Source organism: Moschus berezovskii, chromosome 11, assembly GCF_049115385.1.
Source record: "Moschus berezovskii isolate FMDL1 chromosome 11, NW_MosBer_1.0, whole genome shotgun sequence".
NCBI classification, from domain to species: domain Eukaryota; kingdom Metazoa; phylum Chordata; class Mammalia; order Artiodactyla; family Moschidae; genus Moschus; species Moschus berezovskii.
Genome location: NC_142470.1, coordinates 63,718,475 through 63,735,242, shown reverse-complemented (window position 1 = coordinate 63,735,242; position 16,768 = coordinate 63,718,475). Strand labels below are relative to the sequence as shown.

General features: G+C 40.2%; 1 protein-coding gene across 6 annotated transcripts in view; it reads left to right on the top strand.

Annotated features, from left to right (window-relative positions):
- Positions 1-319: 319 nt before the first annotated feature.
- Positions 320-16,768, top strand: part of SANBR (SANT and BTB domain regulator of CSR) — a 59,412-nt gene continuing 42,963 nt past the window's right edge. For 2 of the 6 annotated variants that reach the window (XR_008682529.2, XM_088841410.1), the window contains exons 1-4: positions 320-5,509; positions 12,105-12,263; positions 15,379-15,565; positions 16,379-16,472. Coding sequence is in view for 3 of the 6 variants with exons in the window: in XM_088841410.1 (XP_088697536.1) it covers positions 5,459-5,509; positions 12,105-12,263; positions 15,379-15,565; positions 16,379-16,472 (491 nt within the window). In the remaining 3 variants the exon portion in view is untranslated. Of the gene's footprint in view, positions 5,510-7,203; positions 7,467-12,104; positions 12,264-15,378; positions 15,566-16,378; positions 16,473-16,768 lie in introns of those variants that run through there. The other 4 variants (XM_055400812.2, XM_055400815.2, XM_055400818.2 and 1 more) reach the window with 4 other exon arrangements.

Here is a 16,768-nt window from a genome sequence, read left to right as displayed (position 1 = left end):
AGTTTCTGGTCTTACATTTAGATCTTTAATCCATTTTGAGTTTATTTTGGTGTATGGTGTTAGGAAGTGTTCTAGTTTCATTCTTTTACAAGTGGCTGACCAGTTTTCCCAGCACCACTTGTTAAAGAGACTGTCTTTTCTCCATTTTATATTCTTGCCTCCTTTGTCGAAGATAAGGTGTCCATAGGAGCGTGGGTTTATCTCTGGGCTTTCTATTGTGTTCCATTGATCTATATTTCTGTCTTTATGCCAGTACCATACTGTCTTGATGACTGTGGCTTTGTAGTAGAGCCTGAAGTCCTGCAGGTTAATTCCCCCAGTTCCATTCTTCTTCCTCAAGATTGCTTTGGCTATTCGAGGTTTTTTGTATTTCCATACAAATTGTGAGATTATTTGTTCTAGTTCTGTGAAAAGTATTGTTGGTAGCTTGATAGGGATTGCATTGAATGTATAAATTACTTTGGGTAGTATACTCATTTTTACAGTATTTATTCTTCCAATCCACGAACACGGTATATTTCTCCATCTATTCGTGTCCTCTTTGATTACTTTCACTAGTGTTTTATAGTTTTCTATGTACAAGTCTTTTGTTTCCTTAGGTAGATATATTCCTAAGTATTTAATTGTTTTCATTGCAACAGTGAATGGAATAGTTTCCTTAATTTCTCTTTCTATTTTCTCATTCTCCACTGCCTACTGTCTGGTCTAAGCCGCATCATTGCTTGCCTTGATTATTGTAATAGCCTTTTGACTCTGTTCCTGTCTTTACCTCACCAGGCCTATAGTCTGTTGTCAAGAGTGGAACAGGGTGATCCTTTTTTAGAAAATCTTAATCATTACAGTCTTCTGCTGAAAACCCTTCAGTGGCTTCATATTTGACTCAGTAAAAACTCAAAAGTCCTTATATTGGTCCACACGGTGTTAGGCTATCTGACCCTCTAGTCTTTGCCTTTTGCTTCCCTCTCAAGAGTCACATTGGCCACACTTGTACTTCAGGCATGCTTCCCATATGAGCTTTGAACGTTGTTTTTCTTGTGTCTGGAGCACTTTTCTCTTGGATATCCTCATGACCCTCTGCACCGTTCTGGTTATTGCCCAAAAGTCATCTTCTCAGTGAGCCCATCCGTGTCACCTATTTTAACCTGCAACGCTTTCTGTCTCCCTCTGCATTCCCTTATCCTCCTGCTTTTTTTTTTTTTTCTCCTTTGCAGCACATATTATGTATCCTCCTGCATCCCCATACTTGAAAACAGTACCTGGCAAATTGAGGCACTCAATTATATTGAAAGAATGAGTGGATAAATTGTAATAGTAATTGCCTGTTCCTAATACTCTCACTAATGGCAAAAAGTTTCACTCTGAAAAGAGCATAAATGAAATTATGTTATGAAAAAGAACATAAATGAAATAAATTACTGTTATGAAATTAACAGTAATGTTAATAGTGAACAACAAAATCAGTTCAAGGTAAATTAATGGCTTAAATTCATAACTACTAGTGGAGAAGGCGATGGCACCCCACTCCAGTACTCTTGCCTGAAAAATCCCATGGACAGAGAAGCCTGGTAGGCTGCAGTCCATGGGGTCGCTAAGAGTTGGACACGGCTGAGCGACTTCACTTTCACTTTCATGCATTGGAGAAGGAAATGGCAACCCATTCCAGTGTTCTTGCCTGGAGAATCCCAGGGACAGGGGAGCCTGGTTGGCTGTCGTCTATGGGGTCGCACAGAGTCGGACACGATTGAAGCGACTTAGCAGCAGCAGCAGCAGCATTCCCTAGATATTTATAGTTCATCAATGTTTTGTTCTTTATACTACTAATAGTAATAAAGATTTAAATACATAGAAACCTCAAACTATATGCCTTTTATTACTTAAATTTTGTGCAGTTTAAATTTGGTTGATTTTTAAACACCAATAATACATTCTCCAGGCAAGAATACTGGAGTGGGTAGCCATTCCCTTCTCCAGGGGATCTTCCTGACCCAGGTCTCCTGCATTGGCAGGTGGACTCTTTACCCATTAGAAGAGGGGGAAATTATCTCTACCTTTTACTAGCACAGATACTGAGGGACAAGTGGGAAATTTACTGTTCAGGAGTAAGCAGTCAAGATTTCTACAGTGTTGAGCACTGAGCTGCCCACACATAGCACATATGTGTGGACTATGTATGTATATGTACACAGATGGCTTGCAGGCTGAGCATTTGGCATATCAATTTAAGTGGTTATTGTGAACAGGGACCTCTACTTCATGGTAGTTTTTTTTAAAAAGCTCTCTGCTGGGATATGGGACATTTTGGGGAAGTAAGTATGGCCCCCAACGCACCCTTTTTCTTTCAGACCTTAAAGCAGATGAAGGAAATGTGCTTTTATGAATGACTTTCACTTTACCACATTAATTTTGTTTTTATTGTTGTTTTATACAACCCTTTGCCTTGTCATAAAGGGAGTTATGTTTAATTTTTTTTAAGAGTAGTTATTTTTTTAAAAAATATAACTTGGCTGCACTGGGTCTTAGTTGTGGAATGTGGGATCTTCGTTGTGGCATTTGGGCTTAGTTGCCCTATAGCATGTGGGTTCCGAGTTCCTCGACAAAGGATCAAGCCCACATTGCCTGCATTGTAGGGCAGATTCTTAACCACTGGACCTCTAGGACGTCCCTGTTTAATTTTAAATTATGTTCTCCAGTAATATTTGATGGTAGCTGAAGGTTGGGGGCGGGAGGAGAAGGGGACGACAGAGAATGAGATGGCTGGATGGCATCACCGACTCTGTGGACATGAGTTTGAGTGAACTCCGGGAGTTGGTGATGGACAGGGAGGCCTGGCGTGCTGTGATTCATGGGGTCGCGGAGAGTCGGACACGACTGAGCGACTGAACTGAACTGAACTGAAGTCTGAAAGGTATTTGCATTTTTATTGCCTTTTATCCATAAACATTTTTCCATGTTTTTTGCAGTGCTAATGAAGTCCCTTTTCAGTTCATATTTCACTGTAGTTAAAAATATTTCAGGGAATTCCCTAGTGATCCAGTGGTGAGAACTCAGTGCTTCCACTGCAGGGGGCACAGGTTTGATCCCTGGTCAGGGAATTAAGATCCCTGCAAGTTGGGTAGCACAACAACAAAGATTAAAAAAATGATTCTAGTGAAGTGAGTAATAGAAGTCTGAGTATCATATAATCCTAGAAACCAGGCTGTTGGGTAGAGACTGGTCATTGGCCACCAGTGTTTACTCTCTTGTAATTCAAAAATAGAACTCCCACCTTTTAGTTGGCCATGTAGCTGATCAGATGGTTTCTACCTTTTCTATTCTCCTACTTTGTGGTTACATTGTAGCCACTGGGATAGAAGTCGAAGTGATGCATGTGACTTCCGGATCCTGCCTTTAACAGTACTGGGCATGCATTCTTCACCCTGTCTCCCATTCCCTCTGTAGGGTGTGCAAGTAAGAATGAGTCATCCGCAGCCATTTCAGAGGCCTGTTTCAGTGATTATATTTTGGGTCTCTTTGTTAAAGCAACCTGTGTGTATGTGCTCAATCGTATCAGACTCTTTGTGAACCCCATGGACTGTAGCCCATCAGGCTCCATGGAATTTGCCAGGTAAGAATACTGGAGTGGGTTGCTATTCCCTACTCCAGGGGATCTTCCCAACCCAGGGATCAAACCCGTGTCTCTTAAATCTTCTGCATCAGCAGGTGGATTCTTTACTACTGTGCTACCTAGGAAGCTCCTAGATCAATTTAGTCTGTACTAAAACTAATAGAGGGATAGCTATCTTATGAACAAAAAAGGTTTAGACTGGAGAAGGATAGGAAGTGGATCAAAGTCTTAAGTGAGACTGCCTATTCCACATAAAAGGGCTCAGGACGAAACATCTGCACAATGCCAAAGATTCTTCTTGGGCAAAGATTGTTGAACCTAATGAGGTGGCTATTTGACTTTGGATAAGTCACTTAAACTTCCTCTGTTTGATCTTAAAATGAAAAGATTGAAGAAGTTCTCTCAAGCGTCCTTTCTAACTCTGTCATTCTTTAAATGTATATTGCTCTAGAAAAGACTGGAGAGCAGTGAGGAAAAACTTCAGACTTTATTAATAAGTATCTAAGTTGATCCCTCAGAGAAGGACAATAGTATGTGGATCAGCAGCAGGAGTGGTTATGGATGGAGTCCAGTTGTAGAGCTCTATTCTCTTCTTTCTCTGCTTGCAATTGGTTAATTCTTAACTGACTTCATTTCTTTTGGTCAAAACTTGCTAAAACCAAGGAATAGCAGATAACAACAAACTCACATTCTGACCTTTTCTAAACCACTTCCCTCAGAGCCATGGGCTTGATAATCAGTCTTTAAAGTTAGTGTGGGTGAAAATACTTTTGGGAAAAGTCACCAGCCTGCAATTTGTTCTTCCCACCAGTGTCCTGTGTATCTTAGATCTTTGTTATTGTAGTGCAACAAAGATCCCGTGTCTTTTAGGGAATACACTAAGCTTCTGTAACAAATAGACACACACCAAAAAATAAAATACAGTAGCGAAAGCAAGACAAACATTTTCCTCATGTAACAGTTCAGAGGTAGGCAGGAAATCTAGGGTCTGTTAGGCAGCTTTGCTTCACAAAGTAAACTTCAAAACCCAGGTTCTTTCTGTGACTGCTCTGCAGTCAGTCCTGTGTGGGTTCTTGTCTTCATAGTTTAAGCTGGCTTATCTCCCTTATAACTGAGTTTCAGCTTGTGTGAAAGTGTTATTTGAAAACTGGGTTGCAAGAAGGAGAACATGGGATCTTTATCAAAGCGATGTTTCCCTGAACAGCAAATAGGAAAATTTTAAGCTAAGGATATATGCATATTCATGAAGGGGTTTGAGCAGAGAGAATTCAGCATAAAATTGGGGCAAAGGTCAACAGAGTTCGAGTCTTATTTGATTGAAGTCAGGAGGGTCAACATCATCATTCCATCCTTCACCTGAATGGGGGCCTTAATTCCTGCAGATCTCAAAGATATAATTTTATTATATATACCCCTTGAGGAGGAACTAAAATTGCTTTACCACTGCACTATTGCTTGACTGCCTTTTCTCTATTTCTGCTTTCCCTTTGTTCCCTTAAGATCATTAATTACTGAGACCTGTTTAAGGGCAAGCATTGTAGCCAGGCTTGGATTATGAAGTGGCTTAGGCCCAAATGGCTTCTTTTATGTTCATAGCAGTGCTATTTACAATAGACAAGACATGGAAATAACCTGTCCATCAACATATGAATGAATAAAGATGTGTGTTTGTGTGATGGAATACTGCTGCTGCTGCTGCTAAGTCACTTCAGTCGTGTCCGACTCTGTGTGACCCCATAGACGGAAGCCCACCAGGCTCCCCCTTCCCTGGGATTCTCCAGGCAAGAACACTGGAGTGGCTTGCCATTGCCTTCTCCTGATGGAATACTACCTAGCCGTAAAAAAGAATGAAAAATGCCATTTGCAGCAACATGGATGGACCTAGAGATTCTCAACCTAAATGAAGTAAGTCGAAGAGAGAAAGACAAACACTATATGGTATCACTTATATGTGGAATCTGAAAAAAAATACTGTAAATGAACTTATCAATGAAACAGTCTCAGAGAACAGATTTGTGGTTGCCATGGGCAGAGGAGAGCTAGATTGTGTTTGGGATTAGCAGATGCAAACTATTGTATATGGAATGGATAAACAACAAAGTCCTATTGCATAGCATAGGAAACTATATTCAACATCTTGTAATAAACTATAATGGAAAATAATATGGAAAAAAATGTAACAATTGTTTCGCTGTACAGCAGAAGCTAACAACATTGTAAATTAACTAAAATAAAATTTTCAAAGAGAAAAGATACTGACATGTAGCATTTACCCTACAAGATTGGGCCTTATACATCTGACTAGGTTCCTAGTTCTGTCCGACTCTTTGTGATCCCATGGACTAGTTCTCAAGGCCAGATTACTGGAGTGGGTAGCTTTTTCCCTTCTCCAGCAGATCTTCCCAACCCAGGAATCGAACCAGGGTCTCCTGCATTGCAGGCAGATTCTTTATCGACTGAGCTATCAGGGAAGTCCCCCTGATGAAAGTGAAAGAGGAGAGTGAAAAGGTTGGCTTGAAGCTCAACATTCAGAAAACAAAGATCATGGCATCTGGTCACATCACTTCATGGGAAATAGATGGAAAAACAGTGGAAACAGTGTCAGACTTTGTTTTTTTGGGCTCCAAAATCACTGCAGATGCTGATTGCAGCCATGAAATTAAAAGACGCTTGCTCCTTGGAAGGAAAGTTATGACCAACCTTGATAGTATATTAAAAAGCAGAGACATTACTTTGCCGACCAAGGTCCGTCTAGTCAAGGCAATGGTTTTTCCCGTGGTCATGTATGGATGTGAGAGTTGGACTGTGAAGAAAGCTGATCGCCGAAGAATCGATGCTTTTGAACTGTGGTGTTGGAGAAGACTCTTGAGAGTCCCTTATACTGCAAGGAGATCCAACCAGTCCATTCTAAAGGAGATCAATCCTGGATGTTCATTGGAGGGACTGATGCTAAAGCTGAAACTCCAATACTTTGGCCACCTCATGAGACGAGTTGACTCACTGGAAAAGACTCTGATGCTGGGAAAGGTTGGGGGCGGGAGGAGAAGGGGACGACGGAGAATGAGATGGCTGGATGGCATCACCGACTCTGTGGACATGAGTTTGAGTGTACTCCGGGAGTTGGTGATGGACAGGGAGGCCTGGCGTGCTGTGATTCATGGGGTCGCGGAGAGTCGGACACGACTGAGCGACTGAACTGAACTGAACTGAACTGAGGTTCCTAGTAGTAGTCACCAAAGTAACGTCCTTCCTGAACCTATTAATGTAGGAAACCTCAAGTAGTAACCCAAAGCTATTTACATTTTTCAAGAGACGCCTCCTGATGAAGTCCACGCTTCACCCAAGATATTTCTTGCATCCTCAGATCATGCAATTTTCCTATTTTACCTGGTCTAAGCGGGTATATCAAAGCCACCAACAACTTCATTCTCTATGAGTTCTTTCTCCCCCATTTCGCCCTTCCTTCTGGACTCAGAGGCGATCATTCTGAGTGAAGTTCTGGCTCTGGAGGGCATCTGGTTGCTAAGAGACAGGACGCTGGGAGGGTGGGGACGCTGCACTGCGACAGGCCTGAGAAAGAATTCCAGGGGGGTGGGGAAGAAACCGGCAAAGGCTACACCTTGTAGCCGCTCTTCGCAGCACCCGCTCCCTGCAGCAGGAAAGGAGCTCGTCGTTCATTGGCTGCGCCGCTGCGGCGCTGGCTTGCGATTGGCCAGGCGGCGTCGATCTCCGCGTTCCCCGCCCCGCGGCGCTGGTACCCCGCCGGTTGGGTTTGCGGGTCTGGTCGTGGCCGATTCATGGCGCGGGTGGGGCCGGGCTCTGCAGGTGACGGGGGCGAAACGAGGGCCATTGCGGCCTAGAGGTGAGTGACGAGCCGAGGGAGCTCGGGGGCTGGTCGGGGGCGGAAAGTGCGGCGAGAGGCTTTACGGTTGGTGGCTAGCGTCCCCCTCTGCGGCCTCCTCCGCTTTAGGGCAGGGCCGGCGTCTCGCTAGTGGAAAGTGCCCCCGAACCGCCGCGGCGTGCATCGAGCGGCCCGCCGGCTCTGCCTTCTCCAGATCCCCAAAGCCCATCCCTCCACTGAACCAGCTGAGGGAGCACAGCGTCTGCCGTCCTGGCCCCACCCCTAGTCCCTGCCCTGCATCTTCCCCTGTCCCGGCCCACTGCTTTCCCCACGCCTTTGTCCACCCCTCACCCGCTCAGCGCCCGGAGTTTCTGCACCCGAGGGGACGCGGGAGACCACCAAGGTCTGGGCTGCCTTAGAGGACTTGCAGTGCAGCGAGCCTCTGGGCCGAAGGTTGCGGGGCTTTGATGTGTTCTTTCTAGGTTTCAATTGTGGTTTTATTCTCTCCTTCACTATGAAAGCCAGATGCCCGTTCTCGCGGTCAGAAAGCCTGGCACAAGGCTTCTACCCTGGTAATGACTCAGTGTTGTCTCCCATCCTGTTATGCCAGAGGCCTTTGACCTGCCCTGCTGGCCGCTCTAGAACCTATCCTTCTCAGTCTAGGGGAAAAGTCTCTGTCTACCAGATCTTTTTCTATTTCAAAATAGGAAAAACAGGTGCCAGTCTTGGGCCTCTGTTTGGTCTTGTTAGTACATTTAAACTACCGTCGTGGAAATGAAGAGGGCATGAGATGTGTTAAAAAGTGTAGACTATTTAGTAAATAATTTTTGTTTTTGGTAAATAACGTTTCATACTAAACATTAGCATGTTTTTCATATTTTATCATGAATGGGAGTAAATCTAGTAATAGTGTAATTTGAGCTTCAAACTTTTTCTTATTGTCAGTTTTTGATAAGTCTGTACTTCTTTTCCAGAAGGGGATGCACAGTTGCAGCTACTCTGAGAGAATTCTGACTCTAGGGATGCTTTCTTGAATATCTGTTTAGCTGGAATTAATACTGGGTAGTTTTCCCTTGCTTGGTGTGATTCAGTTGTGTAAGGAAAATATCAACAGAAAAAAATTGTTTTTCACATTTAGATGATGTTCAGTTCAGTTAGTTCAGTCACTCAGGCATGTCCAACTCTTTGTGACCCCATGGACTGCAGCATGCCAGGCCTCCCTGTCCATCACCAACTCCTGGAGTTTACTCAAACTCATGTCCATTGAGTCAGTGATGCCATCCAATGGTTTCATCCTCTGTCGTCCCCTTCTCCTCCTGCCTTCAATCTTTGCCAGCATCAGGGTCTTTTCAAATGAATCAGTTATTCAAATCAGGTGGCCAAAGTATTGGAGTATCAGCTTCAGCATCAGTTCTTCCAATGAACACCCAGGACTGGTCTTCTTTAGGATGGACTGGTTGGATCTCCTTGCAGTCCAGGGGACTCTCAAGAGTCTTCTCCAGCACCACAGTTCAAAAGCATCAATTCTTCAGTGCTCAGCTTTCTTCACAATCCAACTCTCACATCCATACATGACCACTGGAAAAACCATAGCCTTGACTAGACGGACCTTTGTTGGCAAAGTAATGTCTCTGCTTTTTAATATGCTATCTAGGTTGGTCATAACTTTCCTTCCAAGGAGTAAGCGTCTTTTAATTTCATGGCTGCAGTCACCATCTACAGTAATTTTGGAGCCCAAAGAAATGAAGTCTGACACTGTTTCCACTGATCCCCATCTATCTGCCATGAAGTGATGGGACCAGATGCCATGATCTTCGTTTTCTGAATGTTGAGCTTCAAACCAACCTTTTCACTCTCCTCTTTCACTTTCATCAAGAGGCCTTTGAGTTCCTCTTCACTTTCTGCCATAAGGGTGATGTCATCTGCATATCTGAGGTTATTGATATTTCTCCCGTCAATCTTGATCCCAGCTTGTGCTTCTTCCAGCCCAGCGTTCCTCATGATGTACTCTGCATATAAGTTAAATAAGCAGGGTGACAATATACAGCCTTGACGTACTCCTTTTCCTATTTGGAACCAGTCTGTTGTTCCATGTCCAGTTCTAACTGTTGCTTCCTGACCTGCATATAGGTTTCTCAAGAGGCAAGTCAGGTGGTCTGCTATTCCCAACTCTTTCAGAATTTTCCACAGTTTATTTATTTATTTATTTTTTATAATTTATTTTTTTTTATTTTACAATATTATATTGGTTGGTTTTGCCATACATTGACATGAATTAGCCCCAGGTGTACATGAGTTCCCCCTCCTGAACCCCCCTCTCACCTCCCTCCTCCCTTTATCCTCCCTCTGGGTCATCCCCGCACACCATCCCCGAGTATCCTGTAACATGCATTGACCCTAAACTGCTGATTCGCTTCACACATGACAACATACATGTTTCAATGTCATTCTCTCAAATCATCCCACCCTCACCCTCTCCCACAAAGTCCCAAAGACTGTTCAATACAACTGTGTCTCTTTTGCTGTCTCCACAGTTTATTTAAGTGATCCACACAGTCTCATTAAATGTTAATTTTTTAAATGATTTCAGCTTTATTGAAGTATAATTGACATAAATTCTCAAAATTTTTTAAATTTGAAGGGAGTAGCTTTTTGTTCAGTACCACAGCCTTTTCCCTCCCTTGCCTTTTCCCTCCCTTGGCTCACAAACAGAAGCTTTGGAAATTGCTTCATTGAATCATTACTAACTTCATAATGTTTAGACTCTCTCTCTCTCTACCCTAAGCGATCATTCCCATTTGCTATCTACCCTATATTCTACTTCTCGAATATAATGGAAAGAGCATGGATCTGAGAGTCAGTTTTACCTGGGTCTTTGTTCTGCCTCTTATTAACTCTGTGGCCTTGTCCAAATTATTTTACTTTTCTGAATGTGTTTCTTCATCTTGTAAAATTGGGGAAAGACACTATCTTACAGGGTTGTGGTGAGAATTGAAATAAGTTATATAAAAGCCTTAGCACAGCTCCAGGCTCCTAGTAAACACCTGATAAAGAAGTTCTTAAAATTAAGGTTGAAGGAAATAGATTCTTTTTCTCTTTAATACCTCCTCCACAATACCAACAGTTATTATTTGTCCCGCCTCTGCCCTTGCATGGCTCCCTTCTGCTTTGGCTCTCAGCAGATGGTATTAAAATCATCTGTTTGTTTACCTGTATCCTCAGCTCTCTACTAGTAAACTTGAGGACAGGAACCATGCCGTATTTATTATGGTATTCCCAGTGTTTGGCCTGGCTTATAGTTGGTACCCACTAAATGTTTATTGAGGTACATCCCTTTGGAAAGCCTTCTAGAGACTTTTTTTCTTGCTCATCATGTTGCCTGAAGATTCTGGACACACCCTTAGTCGCTTGATTCAAGGTCTCCTGGATTGAACCAGAGGATATGTGATAGTAGGACCAGGGTGGGGAACCAAGTGAAAAAGCAGGGGAAGCCACCACTCTGCAGGAGTGAGTGTGAGTGTGTATGTGTGTGGAGGTGCTGTGGCTTTTTATATATGAGAGTCAGATGTTTGGGTGTGTGTAAGGGTTAAACCTTGTCAGGCCAGTCACCACATTGCTTCTGAAGAGAAGGAATAAGAGAACTTTACAAAAAATGTTTCAAACATATAAAAACAATGCTAATTACATTTGTTAATATAATCTCTTCACCATATATAATTCATAATCACATGCACAATAACTATTATGCTTATCCTAAAATGTCAGATTGACTTGGTTCTGAGTTTCATTTGATTACATCTATCAAATTAAGTATACTCAACCTTCATTTTAGCATGGACATCCAATCACAGAGAAAGAAAGTATGGCTTGGGACTGCAATGAAATTATCATGTAACTCTTTTTTTTTCACCGTTTAGCTCCACCATCCATGAATTGCTAATCAAAATATGAATCAGCCACACATAAGGGGTTTTTGCCTGGCGTGCTGTGATTCATGGGGTCACAGAGAGTCGGACACGACTGAGCGACTGAACTGAACTGAAGGGGTTTTTTAAGGAAGATATATTGTATTCAACTTTTTCTCTGTTCTGTTATGAAAAGCTTTTAACATACAGCAAAATCAAAAGAATTTTATAGTGAACACTTGTTTACCCATCACTTATCTTCTATCCTTAACATTTTATCATCTTTTTAAAATCACATATTTACCCAGCTATATATCCTTCTAGGCTTCCCTGATGGCTCAGTGAATAAAGAATCAACCTGCAGTGCAAGAGTCATAGGAGATGTGGGTTTGATCTCTGGGTCGGGACGATCCCCTGGAGGAGGGTAGAGCAGCCCACTGCAGTGTTCTTGACTGGAGAATCCCATGGACAGAGGAGCCTCGTGGGCTGCAGTCCATGGAGTTGCAAGGAGTTGGACACGACTGAGCAACTAAGCACACACATCCTTCTATCCATGCATCTACCAATCCATAATATTCAAGTGCTATTATATTTGAAGAGACTTGAGCTATATATTCCGTGTTGATTTTTAGTTCAGTTTTATTTTTCTCTTTTATAGTAGCAGTTAATTCTTAGGATGAATTATAACTGATTTATAATGTTTTGAAAGCATTTGGATTTCAGATGCAAATAAATTTGTCTTCTCCTTTTCTAGTTCCAAAAGATGAGTCGTGGATATTCAGAAAACAACAATTTCCTAAACAATAACAACCAAATGGTATTGGACATGATCCTTTACCCATTAATTGGAATCCACCAGACAATCAATTGGGAAACTGTGGCAAGGCTTGTGCCTGGATTAACACCCAAAGAGGTAAATAACAGTCTTCCAGATAGCTACTGAAAAGAAATCAGAAAAAGTGATCAATTTAAAGGAGTAACTACTAAGAAAGAAAAAGTATTTGAGTTTCACATATTCATATGCATGTAAAAACTAAATATGTATAAAATATGATTTGACTATATATAAAATCTGTGTAGATATGTGATTTATTAACCCACCTGCTATGATTAAATTCAGCCTTATTCTACATATTTATAACTGAATGGGTAGATAAAACTTTTGTAAATCCAATTTTATTATTAAATTGCTAATCCTATGCTTCTCAGAATTGAGTAATGTACAGACCTTTTTAAAGGAAAAAACTTGAAAACTTCCAATGATGACCTAAATTACTATCACAGTGGAAATTAAATGTGCACTAACAATACCAGGTATAAACACACCTATACAATCATAAACCAAATTTTACATTTTATAGACACAAGTGAAAACTCAAACCAACATAATTTAAACTAATAAGCTTAATGTGATCAGTAATAGTGTTTTGCTGAAATTAAATTGCGATTATAATGCAAATATTGTATAGTCTTTTGTGGCACAAAATTTTTTGTGTTTAACCTCTATTGCTGAAAGCCCTTCAAAGCCTGTATTCTTTCTCCACTTTTCTCTAACTTGTGGTGAAGCCTTGTGTCGCACCAAGACATTACTTGCCTTCCCTGGGCATTAACACATCTCTTCTCTACTAAGTCTGTTTTCTACCTTTGTCTTAAAACATTCTGTCATCCTAATAATTCAAATGATTTTTATTAATGTAAGCCCCAGAATCAAAACTTGCAACCTGAAAACTCTTAGAGGGTACTCTTTCTGGTAGTTCATCTCTGAACTCTAGTTTGAGAACACGGACCTCAGAATTTTTGCTATTAAAAGGAACCCTAAAGTGAGTGATTGGGGGTGGGAGGAGAAGGGGACGACAGAGAATGAGATGGCTGGATGGCATCACCGACTCGATGGACATGAGTTTGCATGAACTCCGGGAGTTGGTGATGGACAGGGAGGCCTGGCGTGCTGTGATTCATGGGGTCGCAAAGAGTCGGACACAACTGAGCGACTGAACTGAACTGAACTGAAAGTGAATGAATCATCTCAGGTTTCTAGAGGTAGAAAGGACATTAGCGATTTTATCCAGTAGATTTTAAGCATTTTCACTACTGCCTTTCCCATGATACATTCTCAATACTTAGAGAATCAGTGAATGACCCAAGTTCTACCCTCTTCTTTTACAGCTGAGAAAACATATCCACAGAGATTACTTGCCCTTGATTATAAGTCTTTGTGAAATGATGAAGGAACTTACTTAGTGTATATTATCATTCCTTAATCTATACTTTTTCATTTTTTGGATTTTTACATGTTAGGTTTTAAAACAAGGCCAATCTGTGAATTTGACTATTTTTCCAACTTTTTATTGTGAATATTTTCAAACATATGGAAAGGTTAAAAGAAGAGCGTAGCATCCGTATATCTTTTATTTGGGGTCAGCAATTCTAGATGTTTGCTTGATTTATTTATGTTACTTTTTTTTACATTTAAAAGTAAGTTTCAGGGACTTCCCTGGTGGTCCAGTGGCTGAGACTCTGAGCTCTCACTGCAGGGGGCCTGGGTTCAGTCCCTAGTCAGGGAACTAGATCTCACGTGCTGCAATTAAGACCTGATGCAGCTAAATAAATAAATATTCTAAAAAAATAAATAAAAGTAAGTTTCAGACATCATTCCATAGACTGCAGCATACCTCTTAAAATAAGAATATTATTATATAACTACCTAGCTACAGTAGCATGGTCAAACCTAGGAAAATTAATAGTAACTCCATCATATCATCTAATATCCACTGTGTATTCAGATTCACCCAATTGAAAAAATATATAAAATTTTTTTTTTGGTCACACTGCATGGCTTGTAGGATCTTAGTTGCAGGAGCAGGGATCAAATTTGTACCCCCTGCAGTGGAAGCACAGAGTCTTAACCACTGGACTGCCAGGGAAGTCCTTTACTTATATATCTTTTAAATGTGTTTTCAAAGGACTAAACCTTGAGTAGGCATTTGTTTGTAGTAATAGTACTATAATATTATTAGTAAACAGTCTTCATTAAAATGGTGCTCAATATCTAGTGGGCACTTGGTAAATATTTGTGTAGTCAATGAATGATGCCATACCCAATGCATTATTCTCTTACCATGTATGTGTGTACATAGTATATATTTTTCTCCTTTTGCACCTCCCATATTACTCGGTCTGCTATGTAACTTGCCATCCACATTGCTATTGATGGAGGTTTAAACATGAATACTATTAGAAGTGCTCTCTGATGAAGACCCACATTAAGGAAGGCATTTTGTGTTGTGACCTACTACACTCAGAAATGACATTTTCATGGACAACTTAACTTAGCCTTACTATGCTTGATGCACTCTTGATATTTTCCAGTCTACTGTATTTTTTTTTCACTGCTAATCTGGTCTTTCTAAACTAATTCTATGACTAACAGTGAGTTAAGGGAGAACATTGTGCTAGAACAAACTGCCCAAATACATGGCCATATATTTATAAGTGTTTTTAAGTGTTACTACAGTATTTTGTGCAAGATGAACCTCACTGTTACTACATAAATAAGTGTTACTGCAGTATTTTGTGCAAGGTGAACCTCACTGTTGGTAAGAACAAAGACTCATTATTTTAATGAAGAAAATCTAGGATCACACATCAGATACTTTTTGATTTGTTTTCTATTGAAGGTTAGAATTTGGTCTTGTTCCTGGTGGAAAACTCAGTGTGAAAATAACAGCCAAGTTTTCAACTAAAATTTTTAAATTGTCAGCTGATAATAGACATAGGTCATGGGGAAATAATGGTTAGTGAAGGCATTCTTCATTTTCCTACAAGAGTATAAATATATTTAGACTTTGAGTTAAAGCATATTTTTAAAAATCTACCCTGAATTTTTAAAAAGAAAAAAGTAAGTCAGAGACTTTCATGTATTGAAACATGCACTGGTTTTCTAGATGTTACCCAAAAGATTAGTTTTTCACTTATAAAAAGTGATTAAAATCCCCAGACCTGCGTTTCCTTCCTTTATGCCATTACAGTGTGCAAAGAGGTTTGATGAGCTGAAGAGCAGTGGAAGTTCACCTGTGGACAACCAGTATAGTACCCTCATGGCTGCTGGAGAGAGTCCTGTTGAAACTTTAGCCACTTATATCAAATCCTCGCTTCTTGACACACAAGGAGAATTTCAGGAGACTCCAGTTGGTCAGGATGCAGTTTCTAAAACAGGTAAGGTTTTAAAAGCAAAATGCAGTACTTATCCTTATGATAATTCTGAAAAATATTATGCATTCCCGTCAACTTTATTTAAAGGGTAATAGAAACCTTAATGGGAAAAATCTGTTAGTATTTGTATCTTCCTGAGCTTTAGAAATTTGTCTTTGCTATATTTTAAAGAAATTTAGATGTTCACATACAGGGCGAACACTATTACCAAAAAAAATCTTTTCACTGTATTAAAATCTACTACTCCATTGTGTTAGCCTATTTGTGTCATAAAATTTAGAGGACTTTGACCTGTACCTTTTACTTAATTTTTTTTTAAACTGAGAGACTCTTGCTTGTCTCTCACAATACTTTTTTTACAGCTCCCCTCTATGAAAGTCAACAGTAGCTTCAGATGACACAAAAGCAGGGTATGGGAGATGTTCTCCACATTAAATTGAAAATGATAGCTAGTTTTAGAAATCTCAATGCAGTGAATTGTTTTAATCTCAGCAATAGCAGAATATTGCTACAAAAATTTGCTTCAGGAAGAGAAACTGTTATTGTAGGCTTTTGAACATTTGACCCCTGTCCCTCCATACCAGGTTAGTATTTTTTTTTTAATCTTTAGTGTAATGTTAGCAATTTGTGACTGTTTTTCACTGTTTCTTTCATATACCTTTAGAAATATTAAGGCACCTAACAAAGTACCATCTTTAACTACTCTTGGAAACCTTGCGTTTATAGTATAACCATTCAATAAGTAAAAACCCATTTTCAGCTAGAAATGCTAACCTCCCCCCTTTGTCTTTGTATGTGTTTGTTTCTGTATTTAAGGAAGACATAGTATAGCTTCCACAAGGAATTGTTCTTCAGAAAGTGAAAATTGTACTACTCATAATGGTGGAGAAAAGACTGAAGAATCTGAAGGGTAGGAGGCTGGTTCTTTGCTGGATAAGCTTTTACTATGAATATCAACTTCAAATTATAAAATGATGATTATATATATATCAGTTACCATAATTTAGAAATTTCATATTACACAGTTGCTAAAACAATTGATATCAGGGTAGTTGATGTGTTAAACTATCAACAACTGCTTAATAGGTGAACATATGGCTTATTCAAACTACTTATACATTAGACAACAGTTTTCCACTTTAAAAATTCATTTTCATCTTATAAATATTAGAAATAACATCTATTAACATAAAGTTTTGGAAAGTA